This window comes from Somniosus microcephalus, chromosome 11 (genome assembly GCF_052327205.1).
Source record: "Somniosus microcephalus isolate GS21.2 chromosome 11, FLI_Smic_1.0, whole genome shotgun sequence".
Classification (NCBI taxonomy): domain Eukaryota; kingdom Metazoa; phylum Chordata; class Chondrichthyes; order Squaliformes; family Somniosidae; genus Somniosus; species Somniosus microcephalus.
In genome coordinates this window covers 156,702,421-156,719,625 of record NC_140997.1, presented here as the reverse complement: position 1 = coordinate 156,719,625, position 17,205 = coordinate 156,702,421, and the positions used below count along the sequence as shown (strand labels likewise).

At 43.3% G+C, this 17,205-nt stretch overlaps 1 protein-coding gene across 2 annotated transcripts in view; it reads left to right on the top strand.

Annotated features, from left to right (window-relative positions):
- Nucleotides 1–17,205, top strand: part of LOC147110955 (metabotropic glutamate receptor 7-like) — a 1,230,052-nt gene that overhangs the window by 864,980 nt on the left and 347,867 nt on the right. For both annotated transcript variants that reach the window (XM_086001375.1, XM_086001374.1), the window contains exon 7: nt 13,443–13,582. In XM_086001375.1, coding sequence (XP_085857501.1) covers nt 13,443–13,582 — 140 coding nt within the window. The remainder of the gene's footprint in view (nt 1–13,442; nt 13,583–17,205) is intronic.

The following is a 17,205-nucleotide window of genomic DNA, read 5'->3' as shown; positions in this document are numbered from 1 at the left end:
TGGCGGCAGGCTGGGGACAGGATGGGTACCCGCCCCCAGATTCTGCCATTTTCCCGGCAGTCCTGCCTCCCCAGGGCTGGCAAAATTGCCCCATGTGTTTGGAAAATCACAAATGTCACGCCATTATTTAAGGGAGGGAGAAACTAGTGTATGTACCTTTAAGAGGAGAACTACTTTTACAGCTCCTGTATACTGTAGGACCGGCAGTGACCACACCTGTATATAAACCCTGTGTAGGGATCTGTACTGTTAGTTTTTAGACTACCCTCATCCAGTAAACACCTGTTGATTGTTAATCTGCAGTCTCCGTCTATTTATTGAAGAACACCATACCTTAAGATTCACGGATTTAACAGTGGCGACGAGATCGATTCGAACCTACCTGCAACTCTGCATTTCCTCCCAGGGATTCGCTCCTGGAGGACAGTGGAAGAAAGTCGAGGCCAGAAGCACGGGCATCGACCACAAGCAACCGCCCAGTCATCCGGCAGAGAGTGAGCTTCGCAGGGGAGGCTGTTGAGAGCTGGGCTTGGTTCTCCAGCCACGACGATCCAGCAACAGGCTGGCAACAGGTACAGCGCAGACCCTTCCCGGACAGCGGCGGCTGGAGCCGACCGACGGCACAGAAAAGGCCGAGCAGCGTCGACGGGGTAAGAGAGTGGGTAAAGCGCACAGGGCGCAGCCGGGGGTTGAAGACCGAGCGGCGTCGACAGAAAACAAAAAGAGAGAGAGGGTAAAGCACAGCCGGGGTTCAGGACCAAGCGGTGGCAACGAGAGAGGCGCACAGGAGAATGCACAGAGCGCAGCCAGGGCTCAAGGACTGAGCAGCGTCTGCGGGGGAAGAAAGGAAGCGCGGGAGACGCCATTTGAGCCGCGGAGAAGAAGGGAGAGTGCAGGAGACGTCATTTTTGAAGCCGCAGCGGAGAAGAAGGGCGAGCGCGGGAAGAAAGGGAAGCGCGGGAGACGCCATTTTGAGCCAGCGGAGAAGAAGGGAGAGCGCGGGAGACGCCATTTTAGCCAGTTTAACCACACCCAGGGATGCCGAAGAGTGGCAGTGTCACAGCGTTCGACAATGAAGTCGAAGATTGGGTGACATATGTGGAACGCATTGAGGTGTACTGCAAGGCGAATGAAGTGCCAGATGCCAGGAAAGCACTGGTTTTGTTGAATTCCATGGGTGCAAAAACGTATGGCTTACTGCGAAAACTAGTAACCCCAGAGAAGCCAGTGGATAAGGATTTCGAAAGCATAGTGGAAATCCTACAGGACCACTTAAACCCCACACCGCTGCTGATAGCAGAAAGATTGAAGTTTCACAAAAGGAACCAGCATAAAGACGAAAATAATGCTAAGTATTTAACGAAACTGCACAAGCTATCGAAACACTGCCAGTTTGGAATGGGACTAGCAGATACGTTAAGGGACAAGTTTGTGTGTGGGCTTCAAAGTGAAGGAACCCAGAAATGGCTTCTATCAGAAAAGGATCTTACGCAAGGCTTTCAGCATGGCAGTATCACACAAAGCAGCCGCACGGGGCGCTGCAGAGATACAACGGAGACCGCAAGAATATGGCACCAATGAAATCTCATATGGAGCAGGGAAGTGTTATCGCTGCGGCAGAACAACACACGACCAGAAGGATTGTTGGTTCAAGGACCAAGTGTGCAGACAGTGTGGAAAAGCAGGACACATAGCAAGAGTCTGCAGGTCGGGGAAGAAAACCAGCAGCAAGAAATCTCCACAGGAGAAGTACAAAAAGGTACATAAGGTGACGGAGAGTAGTTCAGACGAACAGAAAAGTGATACAGACTCCGGAAGCAAGGAGCTGGGTTGTCTGAAACTACATAAGGTAATCAAAATGGAGGATCACCAAACTATCTGGGTCACGCTCAAGATAGACGGAGTCCAAGTGAAAATGGAATTGGACACAGGATCAGCCCTAACAGTCATAAACCGAAGGGACTACAAGCGGCTATTCTCACATATACCCTTGAGAGATACAGAGATTGTCTTGAAGACGTACACGGGGCAAAAAGTCTACCCCAAAGGAAAAATAAGGGTGAACGTGATATACAACGGCTAGGAAACACCAAAAATGGACCTATATGTATTGCCAGATGGAGGACCACCACTACTAGGATGTAAATGGATCTGGAAGATACAGTTAGATTGGCATTCCATACAGGCACTGACGGTAGAGGCCAAAAAGGATGACGACGTCACACCTGGACGACTGTCAAAAATGCTAACTGACGCACAAGAAGTGTTCCAGGAGGGACTCGGAACACTAAAAGGCATAACAGCGACGATTAAAATAGAGGAAAATGCAAGCCCAAAGTTTTTTAAGGCCAGACCGGTGCCTTATGCGATCCGCCCAGCCGTCGAAGCAGAGCGGGAAGGTTTGGAATGTTCAGGAGTACTGTCCAAAGTGGACTGGAGTGAGTGGGCTACACCCATCATTCCTGTAATGAAGAGGTCGTTGAGTAATATGCCTGGGGAACCAAAGAAGGTTCGCATCTGTGGGGACTTTAAGGTGACAGTGAACCCAGTCCTTCACACGGTACAATATCCGCTTCTGCGGATTGAAGATATTTTCGCCTCGCTATCTGGAGGAAAACGCTTCACTAAGATTGATCTGGCCCAGGCGTACCTGCAAATGGAGGTAGAAGAAGCCTCGAAACAATACCTCACGATCAACACTCACAAAGGTCTCTACCTATACAACCGGCTGGTGTTCGGGGGAGCATCAGCTCTGGCTATTTGGCAAAGGGCAATGGATCAAGTCCTGCAAGGGATTCCAGGGACCCAGTGTTATTTGGACGACATCCTGGTCACGGGCGAAAATGACAGTGATCACCTCGCCAACCTGGAGCAGGTGCTCACTAGATTGAAGGAATATGGGCTACGAGCTAATCGCCACAAATACGAGTTTTTCCAGAAGCAGATCTCATATTGTGGCCACGTTATTGATGAAGAGGGGTTACATAAGTCTCCTGAAAAGATTGAGGCAGTGGTCAAGGCTCCATCACCGGAAAATGTGTCACAACTGAGGTCGTTCCTCAGGCTGGTGAACTACTACCATAAGTTCTTACCAAATTTGTCTACAGTATTACACCCACTGAACACCCTACTGCAAACGGGGGTACCATGGAAGTGGAATGACGAATGTAAACGAGCTTTCCAGAAGTGCAAAGAATTGATCACATCAAAAGAGGTGTTGGCTCATTGCAACCCAGCACTACCAATTCGGTTGGCGTGTGATGCATCACCCTATGGTATTGGAGCGGTGCTGTCGCACAAATTCCCAGACGGGTTGGAGAGGCCAGTAGCCTTTGCGTCTCGGTCACTAACCTCAGCCGAGCGCAACTACGCCCAGATTGACAGGGAGGCCCTCAGCCTAGTATGGGGAGTGAAAAAGTTCAACCACTATCTGCATGGGCAGAAGTTCACCTTGCTGACTGACCACCAACCACTTGTCTCCATCTTTAATCCAAAGAAGGGCGTTCCGGTGATGACTGCGCAACGGCTACAAAGATGGTCCCTTTTTCTAGGGGCGAACCAATATGAAATAGAGTATAAGGGCACGAAACAGCATGGAAACGCTGATGGGCTATCACGCCTGCCACTGCCTACTGCGGAGGAAGTACCAGCAGTGGACCCTGTTGAAATACTTTATTCAACCATAATTGAACGCTTGTCAGTAACTAACGCCGATATAGAGAAGGAGACCCGAAATGATCCGACACTGTCTCGGGCATATGATTTGACGGTGAAGGGATGGCCAACACATGGCGACTCACTGTTGCCAGCATTCTCATCCAGAAGAGAACAGCTGTCAGTATGCCAGGGGACAGTGATGTGTGGATCCCGAGTGGTAATTCCACCCAAGTTAAGGGAGAGAGTGCTCAATGAGCTTCACAAAGGCCATCTGGGAGGGGTGAAAATGAAAAGCCTTGCTAGGGCTTATGTGTGGTGGCCGGGGATCGATCAACAAATCGAGGACCTAACAAAGAGCTGCTCAGGATGCCAGAAGGTCCAAAATGCACCACCACATGCCCCTCTAAACCCATGGGAGTGGCCCTCCTCTCCATGGCAATGGGTGCATATTGATTTTGCTGGTCCATTCATGGACTCAATGTTCTTAATAGCAGTGGATGCGCACTCGAAATGGCCTGAGGTGATCAAAATGTCCTCCACCACTACGGAGAAAATGATTGCAGTCCTACGGACCATATTTGCCAGGAACGGCTTGCCAGAGCAGATTTGCTCTGATAACGGACCACAGTTTATGTCCGAAGAGTTTCGGAAATTTATGAGAAGGAATGGGGTAAGGCATTACACATCCGCCCCGTATCATCCAGCCACAAATGGATTGGCTGAGAGGTTCGTACAAACCTTTAAAAAGGCAGTAAGGGCCATGTGCGATGATGACATTCCACTGCAGCATAAGGTGGACAATTTCCTGTTAGCCTACAGAAATGCGACACATGCAGTTACCAACCAGACCCCGGCCATGATGTTCTTTAACCGAAGGTTGAGATCTCGTCTGGATTTGCTCAGACCAAATGTGCGAAGAAATGTTGAGAATAAGCAATTCCAGCACATCAATGAGAAGCCGACAAGGAGCTTCAATATAGGACAACCAGTCTTGGCACGCGACTACCGAACAGAGAAATGGCAACCCGGAATGATATGCACACGGCAGGGGCCACTAATGTACACAGTGGATGTTGGGGAGAACATTGTGAGACGCCATGTCGACCAGATCCTAGTGTCACAGGAACGAGTCAACCCCATGTCTCGCGTACCTGGTGATGAACCCGACATACCGGTAGCATCTACCCCAGAAACAGGAGCATCGGAAGCTGATGAACTACCCGACGACGGGGGCCAGAATCGCCTCCACACCAAGAGCAAGACACTCAGGAAAGGCGCTATCCAGAAAGGGTCAGGAAGCCGCCCCAAAGACTGAATTATAAATGGACTATTTCAGATAATGTGCATGTTAAAAGTGTTAACTGTTAAATGAATGTTATGGTACTGTTAATCTAAAAGGGGAGGAATTGTAGTGTATGTACCTTTAAGAGGAGAACTACTTTTACAGCTCCTGTATACTGTAGTACCGGCAGTGACCACACCTGTATATAAACCCTGTGTAGGGATCTGTATTGTTAGTTTTTAGACTACCCTCATCCAGTAAACACCTGTTGATTGTTAATCTGCAGTCTCCGTCTATTTATTGAAGAACACCATACCTTAAGATTCACGGATTTAACAGAAACCAGGTAACTACAGACCTATCAGTTTAACATCAATTGTGCTGAAGTTAGAATCTATCATCAGTGATAAAGTGACTGCACACTTGGACAAGTATCAGTTGATCAAAGAGCGTCCGTATGTATTCGTGAAGGGTGGGTCATGTCTGACTAATCAAGCTGAATTTTTTGAGGAGGTCACTAATATGGTGGATAGGGCAGTGTCGATGGAGTTTGTCTCGATGGACTTCCAAAAGACGTTAGCAAAAAGAGAGCACACGGAATTGGTCGTAAGCTTGTGATGTGGGTTGGAAACTGGTTGGGAGGTAGAAGACAGACAGTCAGAATATAGAGATTTTTTGGGGGGATGAGCGAAGGGATTTTGGTGTCTTTGTACACTAATCACTAAAAGCTGATGCACAGGTACAAAAACTAATCAAAGTAACATTTGTCTTTATCTCAAGATCTCACGGGAGGGTTAGAATTCAAAAGTGAAGAATTGATACTTCAGTTGTGTAGAGTCTTGGTTAGACCACATCTGGACTTTTGCTTACAGTTTTGAGCACCGAACTGCAGGAAAGATGTATTGTTCTTGGAAGGGGTACATCACAAATTCACCAGCATGACAACAGGACTTAAAGCATTAAATTATGAGGGTAGTTTACATAAACTTGGCTTGTTTTCCTATGAGTTTAGAGGGCTGAGGGCTGATTTAATGAAGGTCGTTAGAATGATAAAGGTTAGATACAGAGAAACTATTTCCTCTGCTGGGATAATTCAGAACAAGGGGACATAATCTTAAAATTAGAGTTAGGCCATTTAGTAAAATCAGGAAGCAATTTTTCCACACAAAGGGCAGTGAAAACCTAGAATTCTCTCCCCAAAAGGCTGTGGATGCTCGGATAATTAAAAACTTCAGGACTGAGATCAGTAGAGTTTTGTTAAGTAAGGGTATCAAAGGTGGCTAAATGGAGTTGAGGTACAGTTCAGCCATGATGTAATTGAATAGCGGAATGGGGTTGAGAGACTGATTGGCCTACTCTTGTTCCTATGTTCTTAGCTATAGCAAGGTGTAAGCTATCACCCATCCTGTACTTAGAATCACACAGTCATTGCCTCATTCTAGAAGCTTCAACATCTGCCTTTATGTATCTACTGCCCATAATTTGTATGTGTAGTGATGTGTGCCAATAAAGAACCCGCAGCATTTCCTAAGAAGTGGACCCAACCCTTTTTACGTTCTGTCTGTTGCCAAGATATGCGATACACATGGTGCTATGCAGTTGCCAGTTCCTTGAACTATAAGGTAAATTCCATATTCCCAGTGAGGAGTTATGTTCAAAGTGAGCATAGGGAGAGAATTGAGCCTAACATGTTGGCCTTCCTGCTGGGAGTATGGGATCAAAGAATCATCCATTATAAGTCTTTAGGTAACATCTTCCAATCATTATCAGTGCTCTTGATTGGTTCCAATTGAATCAATAGTTTTTAATTACACAGAAAATGGATGTAATATCTGAATGTCAGACATCTAGAAACCAAAAATATAATAATGAATAGTCAGCATGGATTTCAAAAGGGAAAGTCTTGCTTGACCAACCTCATTGAATTTTTTGAAGCGGTAACAGAGAGAGTAGACAAGGGTAATGTAGGAGATGTAATTTATCTAGATTTTCAAAAGCCTTCGATAAGGTACCACATAATAGACTAATGAATAAGGTAAGAGATTGCGGAGTCAGGGGACAAGTAGCAGAATGAATAACTAGCTGGCTTCAAGACAGAATGCAGAGAGTAGGGCTAAAGGGTAGCTATTCAGAGTGGCAGAATGTGAGAAGTGGTGTTCCACAAGGATCAGTGCTGGGACCACTGTTGTTCACTTTAGACTTTGGAATCAAAAATGCAATTTCTAAATTTGTGGTTCACATTAATAAACTTAAAGAATGGGCATATAATTGGCAAATGAATTTCAACACAGATAAATGTGAGGTATTGGCCCAGAAATTTGGCTCTCCACGGGTGAGTACGCACGGGGTACTCACCCGTAGGCCGAATGGAAGTGCGGGTTTCCTGCATGCATTGCGCATGCGCGGGAAACCGGCACTTCCGATCCTCTGAACGAAGGGGTTCAGAGGTCGAACGCGCGCGCAGGGGAGGCTGCGCATGCGCTTTGAACGTAGGTTTTTTTTGCAGGTTTTCACGCGAGGTTAAGCCTGTAGGATTTACACATTTAAAAAGCAGACGTAAGGCCTGCTTTTTACAAGGTAAGTGGTCAATTAATTAAAATTAAAACATTTTTTCCACAGGTTTATTATTTTTAAATACTTTAAAGCAAGGTAAGTTTATTTTTAGCCCTGTTTTTTTATAAAATTATTTTTTTCAAAAATTTAAATTATTGTTTAAAATAGTTATTTAATGTAATTTGTAGTTTATTGAAAAAGTGTGATTTAAAAAATAAATTATTTTAAGGTTTAATGCTATTTTGAGGCCCGTAGTATTCATAAGTTTAGACAGGTCTTCCTGTCAATCTTATGAATGGGCTTTTCCCTCCTCCGATTGGCTGCCCATGGCTCACGTGATCACAGGGGACGCATCGCACTAACTACGCCCCTGGGACACGCAAGCACAGCGCGCCGGCAGCTGGGCCAGGCCCCGGAGCGGAATTCCACGGGGCCCTACAGCTCAACTGCCGGCGCGCAAGGTAAGTGCAGGTCGGGGGCTTACACCCACGGGAAGCCCCCGACCCAAATTTCTGGGCCATTACTTTTTGAAAAATAGGAAGGTCACATATTACTTGGAAAATATGAATCTAAATGGGGTAGAGGAGCAAAGGGATCTTGGGGTACAAATAAACAAATCACTAACAGTAGTGACACAGGTTAACAACACCATAAAAAAGCAAACCAAGCACTAGGGTTTATTTCTAGAGGGATTGAATTGAAAAGTAGTGATGTTATGCTAAACTTGTATTGAACCTTGGTTAGACCATACTTGGAGTACTACGTACAATTCTGATTGCCATATTATAAAAAGGATATAGAGGCACTGGAGAGGGTGCAAAAATGATTTACAAGGAAGATACCAGAAATGTGATATCTAACAAGAAAGGATGAACAGGTTGGGTCTCTTTTCTCTTGAAAAGAGAAGACTGAAGGGTGACCTAATAGAGATCTTTAAAATTATGAAAGGTTTTGATAAAGTAGATGCAGAGAGAGTGTTTCCATTTGTGGGGAAGAGCATAACTAGTGGCCATCAATATAAGATAGTCACCAAGAAATCAAATAGGGAATTCAGAAGAAACTTCTTTACCCAGAGAGTGGTGAGAATGTGGAACTCGCTACCACAGGGAGTGGTTGAAGCGAATAGTATAGATGCATTTAAGGGGCGGTTAGATAAGAATATGAGGGAGAAGGGAATAGAGGGTTATGCTGATAGAGTTAGATGTGGAAGGATGGGAGGAGGCTCGAGTGGAGCATAAACGCTGGCATGGACTGGTTGGGCCGAATGGCCTGTTTCTGTGCTGTATATTCTATGTAATGGCTCAGTGGTAGGACTCTTGACTCTGTCAGATGGTCTTGGGTTCAAGCCTCACTCCAGAACTTCAGCACATAATCTAGGATGGCATTTCATTGTAATACAGAGGGAGTGCTGCTGCATTGCCGGAGGTGCTGTTCTTTTACATGAGATAACGACAGCAACTTGCATTTCTATAGCGTCTTTAACATAGTAAAATGTCCCAAGGTGTTTCACAGGAGCATTATTGAAGAAAATTTGACACCGAGCCACATAAGGAGATATTAGGACAGTTTAGAAGTAGGTCTTAAAGGAGGCGAGAGAGGCGGAGAGGCTTCGGGCGGGAATGCCAGAGTTTTAGGGCCTATGTAGCGGAAGGCACGGCCGCCAATGGTAGGGCAAAGGGAGAAAGCCCCATGTGCCTGTTCAGTTCGATGTAAATGATCTCATGGCACTATTCGAAGCAAAGCATGGGATTTCTCCTTGTGTCCTGGCCATCATTTAACCCTCCAACAACACCATCAGAAATTGGTCATTCTACTGTACACAACATTGGCTGCTGCATTTGTTTACATTACAACATTATTACATTACAGCACCAAAAAATCGTACAGATGGGCCAAAAACGACACGGAAATATACCAGAAAGCAATTAGCAATGAATCAACTCAAGCTCTCTTGGACACCTTTCTGGATAACATATACACTCACAATAAAGAAGGCGTAAACCAGGCAGTGAATAACCTAAACAATATTTTTGACAATTTGGCAACAAGGTCAAACTTGAAAGCTCGCAAGATCAAACCCAAAACAAAAAACTATGAAAAATGGTTTGACCCAGATTGCCATAACATGAGGAAAAAACTTAGAAAAATATCAAACCAAAAACACAGACATCCAGAAAACGAGGAATTACGCCTTACTTATTGTCAGACACTAACACAATACAGAAACACACTCAGAACCAAAAAAGAGCAAAATATTAAGAATGCACTGAGCTCCATTGAGGAATCCATTGATTCCAATTGTTTCTGGGACAACTGGAATACATTACACAAAAAACAACACGACGAATTGGCCATTCAAAATGGAGACACATGGGAAAACCACTTTGAAAAATTATACCAGAAATACACACTAAGGCCAGAGCAACACCAAATATGCAAAAAACTGGAAAAGCTCGAAATGGCCATAAAAGATAACCAAAACCCGCTAGACTCCATAATAACAGAATAAGAACTTTTGGAAAAACTCAAGGACCTGCGAACAGGTAAAGCTTGCGGGGCAGACGGCATACTAAGCGAGATGATTAAACACACAGACGATAAAATGAAACTGGCTATCCTAAAACTCTTCAACTTGGTTCTGAGTGTTGGTTACTTCCCTGATATCTGGAACAAAGGATTCATAAAGCCCATATACAAAAGTGGGGACAAAGTCGACCCAAATAACTATCGAGGCATCTGTGTAAACAGTAACCTGGGGAAGGTATTCTGTAGCATCATAAACAAAAGACTTATAAACTTCCTTGAGGAGCACAATGTCTTGAGTAAAAGCCAAATTGGATTCCTGCCAAACTATAGAACATCAGATCATATCTTTACCCTACAGACCCTAATTGACAAACACGTTCATCAAAACAAAAGCAAAATCTACGCATGCTTTATAGATTTCCAGAAGGCTTTCGACTCCATCTGGCATGACGGTTTATTCCTGAAACTTATCGAAAGCGGGGTAGGGGGAAAAACATATGATGTAATTAAATCAATGTATACAAACAACAAATGTGCAGTTAAAATTGGAGACAAACAAACAAAATACTTCCCACAGGGGCGGGGGGTGACGCAGGGCTCGCCAATCTCACCGATACTCTTTAATATTTACATAAATGAATTGGCAAAACTACTTGAACAATCTACAGCACCCGGCCTCACCCTATATGAATCCAAGGTTAAATTCCTCCTCTATGCAGACGACCTGGTTCTGCTGTCACCAACTAAGGAGGGTCTACAGCAGAACCTAGATCTGCTGGAGTCGTACTGCCAGACTTGGGCCCTGACAATAAATCCCCAAAAAAACAAAGTCCTTGTGTTCCAGCAAAGATCCAGACATCAGGGACCCAAAATAAATTTCACACTAGGAACAACCAAAATTGAACAAACCACTAACTACACATACTTGAGCTTAAAAATCAGTTCTACGGGAAATTTCAAACTGGCTGTGAATGAACTGAAAGAGAAAGCAAGAAGGGCTTTCTATGCCATTAAAAAATCAATCCAAATAGAAATCCCAATTAGCATTTGGCTCAAAATTTTCAAATCAGTCATTGAACCAATTGCACTCTATGGCAGTGAGGTGTGGGGACCGCTAACACAACAAGAATTTGCAAAATGGGACAAACACCCAATTGAGATCCTACATGCAGAATTCTGTAAAAGTATCCTCCGGACTCAAAGGAAAACCGTAAACAATGCATGCAGGGCAGAACTTGGCCAATATCCACTAATAATCACTATCCAAAAAAGAGCCACCAAATTTTGGAAACACCTAGAAATGAGCAACCCCCAATGCTACCATTACGAAGCCCTGAAATGCCAAGAGAGGACCATAAAGAAGAATACCCTCAGTCAACTAGTCCTGGGACTCAGTGAAGTAACTAATAACACTACTAACAATAACCAGCCCCAGGACAGTGACAGCGTAACACAAAGAATTCGACCCAACACAATCGTCGCTAAGCAAAAGGAAAAATATCTGTCATATTGGGCAGAAACAACAAAAACCCAAAGCAAACTCAATTGCTACTTGGCCCTAAACAGACAATACAACATAGCTGATTACCTGACCATAGTAAAGGATAGCAAACTGAGAAAAACCTTGACAATGTACAGACTTAGTGAACATAGCCTGGCGATCGAAAAAGGTAGACACAGGCAAACCCGGCTACCAAGAGAGGACAGGATATGCTCTCACTGCAGTCAGGGAGTGGTGGAGACAGAGATGCACTTCCTCACAGCTTGTAGAAAATATCAGGGCATAAGGGAGAATTTCTACCCAAAATTCACAAAAATATGCCAAGAATTCAGAAATTTGAACGACGACCAAAAACTCCCATACCCACTAGGGGAAGAGAGAAATTGCGTAACACTAACGGCACTCTATGTTACAGCTTGCCATAAACAGAGGGACAACCACTAAATATAAGAAAAGAGTATATACAAATTATATGAAAGTATATTTATACACTCAGGGATATATCTGTTTATACACTGTATGGATAGATCTGTATTTTTGTGAACAAACATGAATGTTTTCCGATGCTTTGGCAACATAAGATGTAACTTGTCATGCCAATAAAGCGATTTGAATTGAATTGAATTGAATTGACTACCATTCAAAAATACTTCATTGGCTGTGAAGCACTTTACCACATCTTCATTGATTCCTGGGATGAGAGGGTTGTCCTGTGAAGAGAGATTGTGTAGATTGGCCTGTACTCTCTGGAGTTTATAATAATGAGAGGTGATCTCATTGAAACATGTAAGATCCTGAAGGGGATTGACAGGGTAGATGCTGAGAGGATGATTTCTCTGGCTGGAGAGTCTGGAACTAAGGGGCATAGTCTCAGGATAAGGGGTCGGCATTTTAAGACTGAGATGAGGAGGAATTTCTTTACTCAGAGGGTTGTGAATCTTTGGAATTCTCTACCCCAAAGAGCTGTGAATGCTGAATCGTTGATATAGATCAATTTTTGGACCCTAGGGGAATCAAGGGATATGGGGACCCGGGCGGGAAAGTGGAGTTGAGGTCGAAGATCAGCCATGATCTTATTGAATGGCTGAGCAGGTTCGAGGGGCCGTATGACCTACTCCTGCTCCCAATTCCTATGTTCTTATCTTGAGGATGTTAAAGGAGTTGTGTAAATGCAAGTTCATTATTTTCTTTTTAATGTAACATATTAGTGCCTACCTCAGATGGCAGTTCAGGTCACTATTTACTATTGACTTCAACCTGTCTGTTAACTGATATAAGAGTATAGCCCATTCTAGTGGGTTAAAATTGTAAGCTTGAACAATAAGATTCCAAGTAAATTTCATCTATTTTGTACAAACATATCTGGGCACAAAAAGAGTTAATCCTGAGCAGAAATACAATATATTTCAGAGCATGTCCTTGTGTATGTAGATGAGAGAAATGCCAAATTGAATAAAAGCAAAAACTGTTATTATCATTTTCTCAGATTCAACCCCATACAATGATCCACTGTTTACTAAAAGAGGAACATATTGTGAAGGGAAACTGTTTCTGGATGCAAGTCAAGATTTCCCAGCTGAGGCTGCCATCTAATGACAATATCTCTCACAGGCAGATGGAACATTACTGGGGGAAAAATATATATTTATTGGCTTCATTCACTGGTCTGCTTCTCCCTAAAGATCTCCCGTGGGGCTTAGTTCTAATACTCTGTGCTGTACAACAGTCTTCCATTAAGCTTGACAAAAAACAGTTAATCTTTTAAATAGCTCTTTGTAGGCTTTGCTAATTAATCACATAGAGTGATAGGATTTTTTTTAAGTGACCATTCCAACATTCTGTAGATAGGTTTCTCTCTCTATTGACCTGTTCTGTCAAATCTCCACTCAGTTACACGGGTTCTATTTTTCTCTTTCTCCTTAGGTAGTGCTGGAACCCCTGTGATGTTCAATGATAAAGGTGATGCTCCAGGCCGTTATGATATCTTCCAGTATCAGCTCGTTGCCAACAATACCTGGGAGTACCGCACCATTGGCCAATGGACGGATCACCTTCGTCTCAATGTGAGTCACACCCTGCCGAGCTATTAACACCATATGGGCCAAGTAAGCAGAAGCAGCATGGGGTAAAGTCAACAATATGGTGCTCCTAGGGGGGGAGCCTCGTTTGAAGGGGGCATGCATCAGAGATAGGGCTAGAACACTGGAGTGCTAAATTCTTTGACCCATGCTCCCTCCATCCCCTGGTGATAGTGCTAGATTTATCTTTTGTATCTCAGGGAAGTATGTTTTGGAGTGCTGTTTGCTTAAATGCTTTGTTACATCCCTCAGGCCAGTTGCAGACATTAAACAAACTACCGGAATAGTTGAGGCTGTTTCCAATAGCAACACATTTTTTGTGACAGCACGTGCAGTGTCTATCCACACAGCAATATCTGAAGTTAGTGCTCTGCCATGACCCATATATGTTGCTCTATTAATAAGCTCATAACTGCTTTGGTGAAAGCAGCTAAAAGATTAATCTTCTGAGAACAGATTGGTGTTTGTTCATTTTAATACATATGATCATTATAATAGCACTCTACATCAATTAGATTTACTCATTATCAGTGCATGTTTTAGCTGATTCTAATAGGGGTTAATATAACTGAGAACTGGTATTTCCTGTTCCAAGTATTTATTTAATCCGAATGGCAGAATAAAGACCTCAGTATAAAATGAAGAACCAGTGAGCGAAGGGACTGGCGCCGGCAGTTTCGCCTCATTCCCCTTTAAGGTGCCGATTGTAAGTGAGGAATGCAGAAATGTTGTGCTCTGAACTCGACCAAAATCGCTGTTTTCTGCTGACAATCATTGCTGTGTGCAGGTTACATGAAATGCTAATTGCTGCTACACTTTCAAGTTCCTATGTGAATTTGGTTATTTTAACAGACAAATAGTCCAGAATGTGCCAAGAATGAGTTCAAATCAGAGTCAAATACTTGGAGGTTTATTAAGGGTTCAATGAACAGACATGCTCACAGCCCACGATTACATAAGATGTGGCCGCAGAAAGCAGAAAGTAATATACGTCACAGCCAGTTGATCTCCACTTTTTCTCTAGCCTTCCGAGATCACCCAACTGATGGCTACGATCTCGCACCATTTATACCGTTTGCCGCTGCACTAATCCATCGGCCCCTTCACACATATTTCTCAGTACTATCTTGTACCAGTCTCTGTCAAGATATTCTAGGCCTGCTAAAACATTTATTGCCATTCTGATGTCGCAAAGTTGCACAGAAAACATTGGTGTTTAGGGTTAGAAAGGCACAGAATGTATTATTATGGTTAGTTACAGATAACTCAATCTCCAAATGTAAACAATGTGTAACCCAGCCTAGAAAGCAGAGGGCTCTGACCTCTGTGCAGATACTGTTAATTACATTTGCAGATTTTATTTCTAAGTTTTAACTATAGAACTGGTATAAAATGGAATAGAGTATATATGATTCTTTTCATGTAAAAAAAAATCTCTTTACTGTTTCTCAATCTGAATCTCTAACAAAATGTTGAATTCCAAAGTTTGTCATTAAGTTCAGTTATGAGAAAAGTTACCTGCTTAAAGACATGAGAAGTCAAACTCACCTTCTCCCGTGAATACCAGGATTTCATTCTCCACGCTTACATCTGCAAACCAGCATCATGCCAATGACGGGGTGTATCGGTATTACATTTACTAAAAGGCCTCCTGTGGCTCTAAACGTGACCTACTAATTGGGGTTAAATGGTGCTGAAAACGCTAAGTTGACCAGCTGCTTCCCTAAAGCAAAGGAAAAGGCCATGAAAAGCCAAGCAAATCAATTAAGTCATTCACCAATAGTGTGCTTAAACAGACGCGGGCTTATAAATAATACCGTCTAAAGTAGTCGATGCATCACACTGTTGGGTGAAAAAAATTGCCCTTAAGGCCAATATATAATTGCCAGGGTTGTACCAGAAAATAAAAGGAGTTATGAGAGGGATGGCAGGCCATTATAATCTTGGAAACTCACAGCAGTACAATATCCAGCCGAATTCTGACATTTATTAAAATAGTTTCTCAGTTTTGACCCTTACAATTAAACAGCTAAGTCTGTAAAGCTTTCAATTGTTTTGAATAGTAACGCCACCCTGATATGGTGGAATGAAAGAATCTTATGTGATTAAGTTTCAGTCGTAGGGTTGGAGCAAAAGAAAAGGTTTATCCTCTGCCTATTCCTTCCGATAACTCACCGAGAAATTCTCAACCAAAACAGAAAATGCTGGAAACACTCAGCAGGCCAGGCAGCATCCGTGGAGAGAGAAACTAAATTCACTGTTAATGGATGAAAACACATCACCATCACCCACACCAAAAAAATAAAGCATTGCAGTAAATGTACTTCAGCTAGACACATTTCTATAAGTGGCCATCATTAAAATAAACAAGCACCTTCATAATGTTACATAATTGAAAGTGTCCACTCAACTGAATAGAACTCAGTCTGCATCTGGATTAATGCAACACTACTGGACAGTGGAAATAATCATTCCACACAGGAGCTTTATCTCTTGTCATTGAACCTTATTACAATACTGGCCTAGTGTGTGATGATATTGTAGAACAGTGACGATGCAGCACCAGAACACAGCAAAGTACAGGACTGATCCCTTGCTATATTTTGGCTCTTTAGTATTAGCAGCATCAGTGTGGGAAGTGAGCAATCTGTGGGTTGCTGTATCTGGTGGTATTGGCATAGACCTGAGCTCAGGCCACCCACTCCTAGCCACAGATGATGCATAACTAAAGGAAGGCAGAGGCGAGCAAACTGCTGATAGGGTGTGGGAGAGGGGAGTTTGAGTGGTGGGGGGGAAGCAGTGAACCGGAGAGCTAAACAGCCCATAAAATTAATCAAAAATGTCAGGGTGTTACTTCAAGATTCTGATGACTGCATAAACTACTCAGTTATTCCCTGAAAGTTCTGCAAATTTAATCAGTGTATAGTGAAGCCATGTAGACTTCTTGGCTTTATAAATAGAGGCATAGATTACAAAAGTAAAGAAGTTATGCTAAACCTTTTATAAAACACTGGTTAGGCCTCAGCTTAAGAAGGATGTCAAGGCCTTAGAGAGGGTGCAGAGGAGATTTACTAGAATGGTACCAGGGATGAGGGACTTTAGTTATGTGAAGAGACTGGAGAAGCTGGGGTTGTTCTCCTTAGTGTAGAGAAGGTTAAGGGGAGATTTAATAGAGGTATTTAAAATTGTAAGGGGTTTTGGTGAGTAAATAAGGAGAAACTGATTCCACTGGCAGGAGGGTCAGTAACCAGAGGACACAGATTTAAGGTAATTGGCAAAAACCAGAGGTGAGAGGAGAAGATTTTTTTTTTATGCAGCATGTTGTGATGATCTGGAATGCACTGCCTGAAAGGGAGGTGGAAGCAGATTGAATAGTAACTTTCAAAAGGCAATTAGATAAATACTTAAAGAGGAAAAAATTGCAGTGCTATGGGGAAAGGGCAGGGGAATGGGACTAATTGGATAGCTCTTTCAAAGAGCCGGCACAGGCACGATGGGCCAAATGGCTTCCTTCTGTGCTGTATCATTCTATGATGGAGACCACGTTTAATCTCCAATCTTAGGCATTAGCTAATCTCAGCTGAGGTGGCAGCCAGGATGCTGCAACT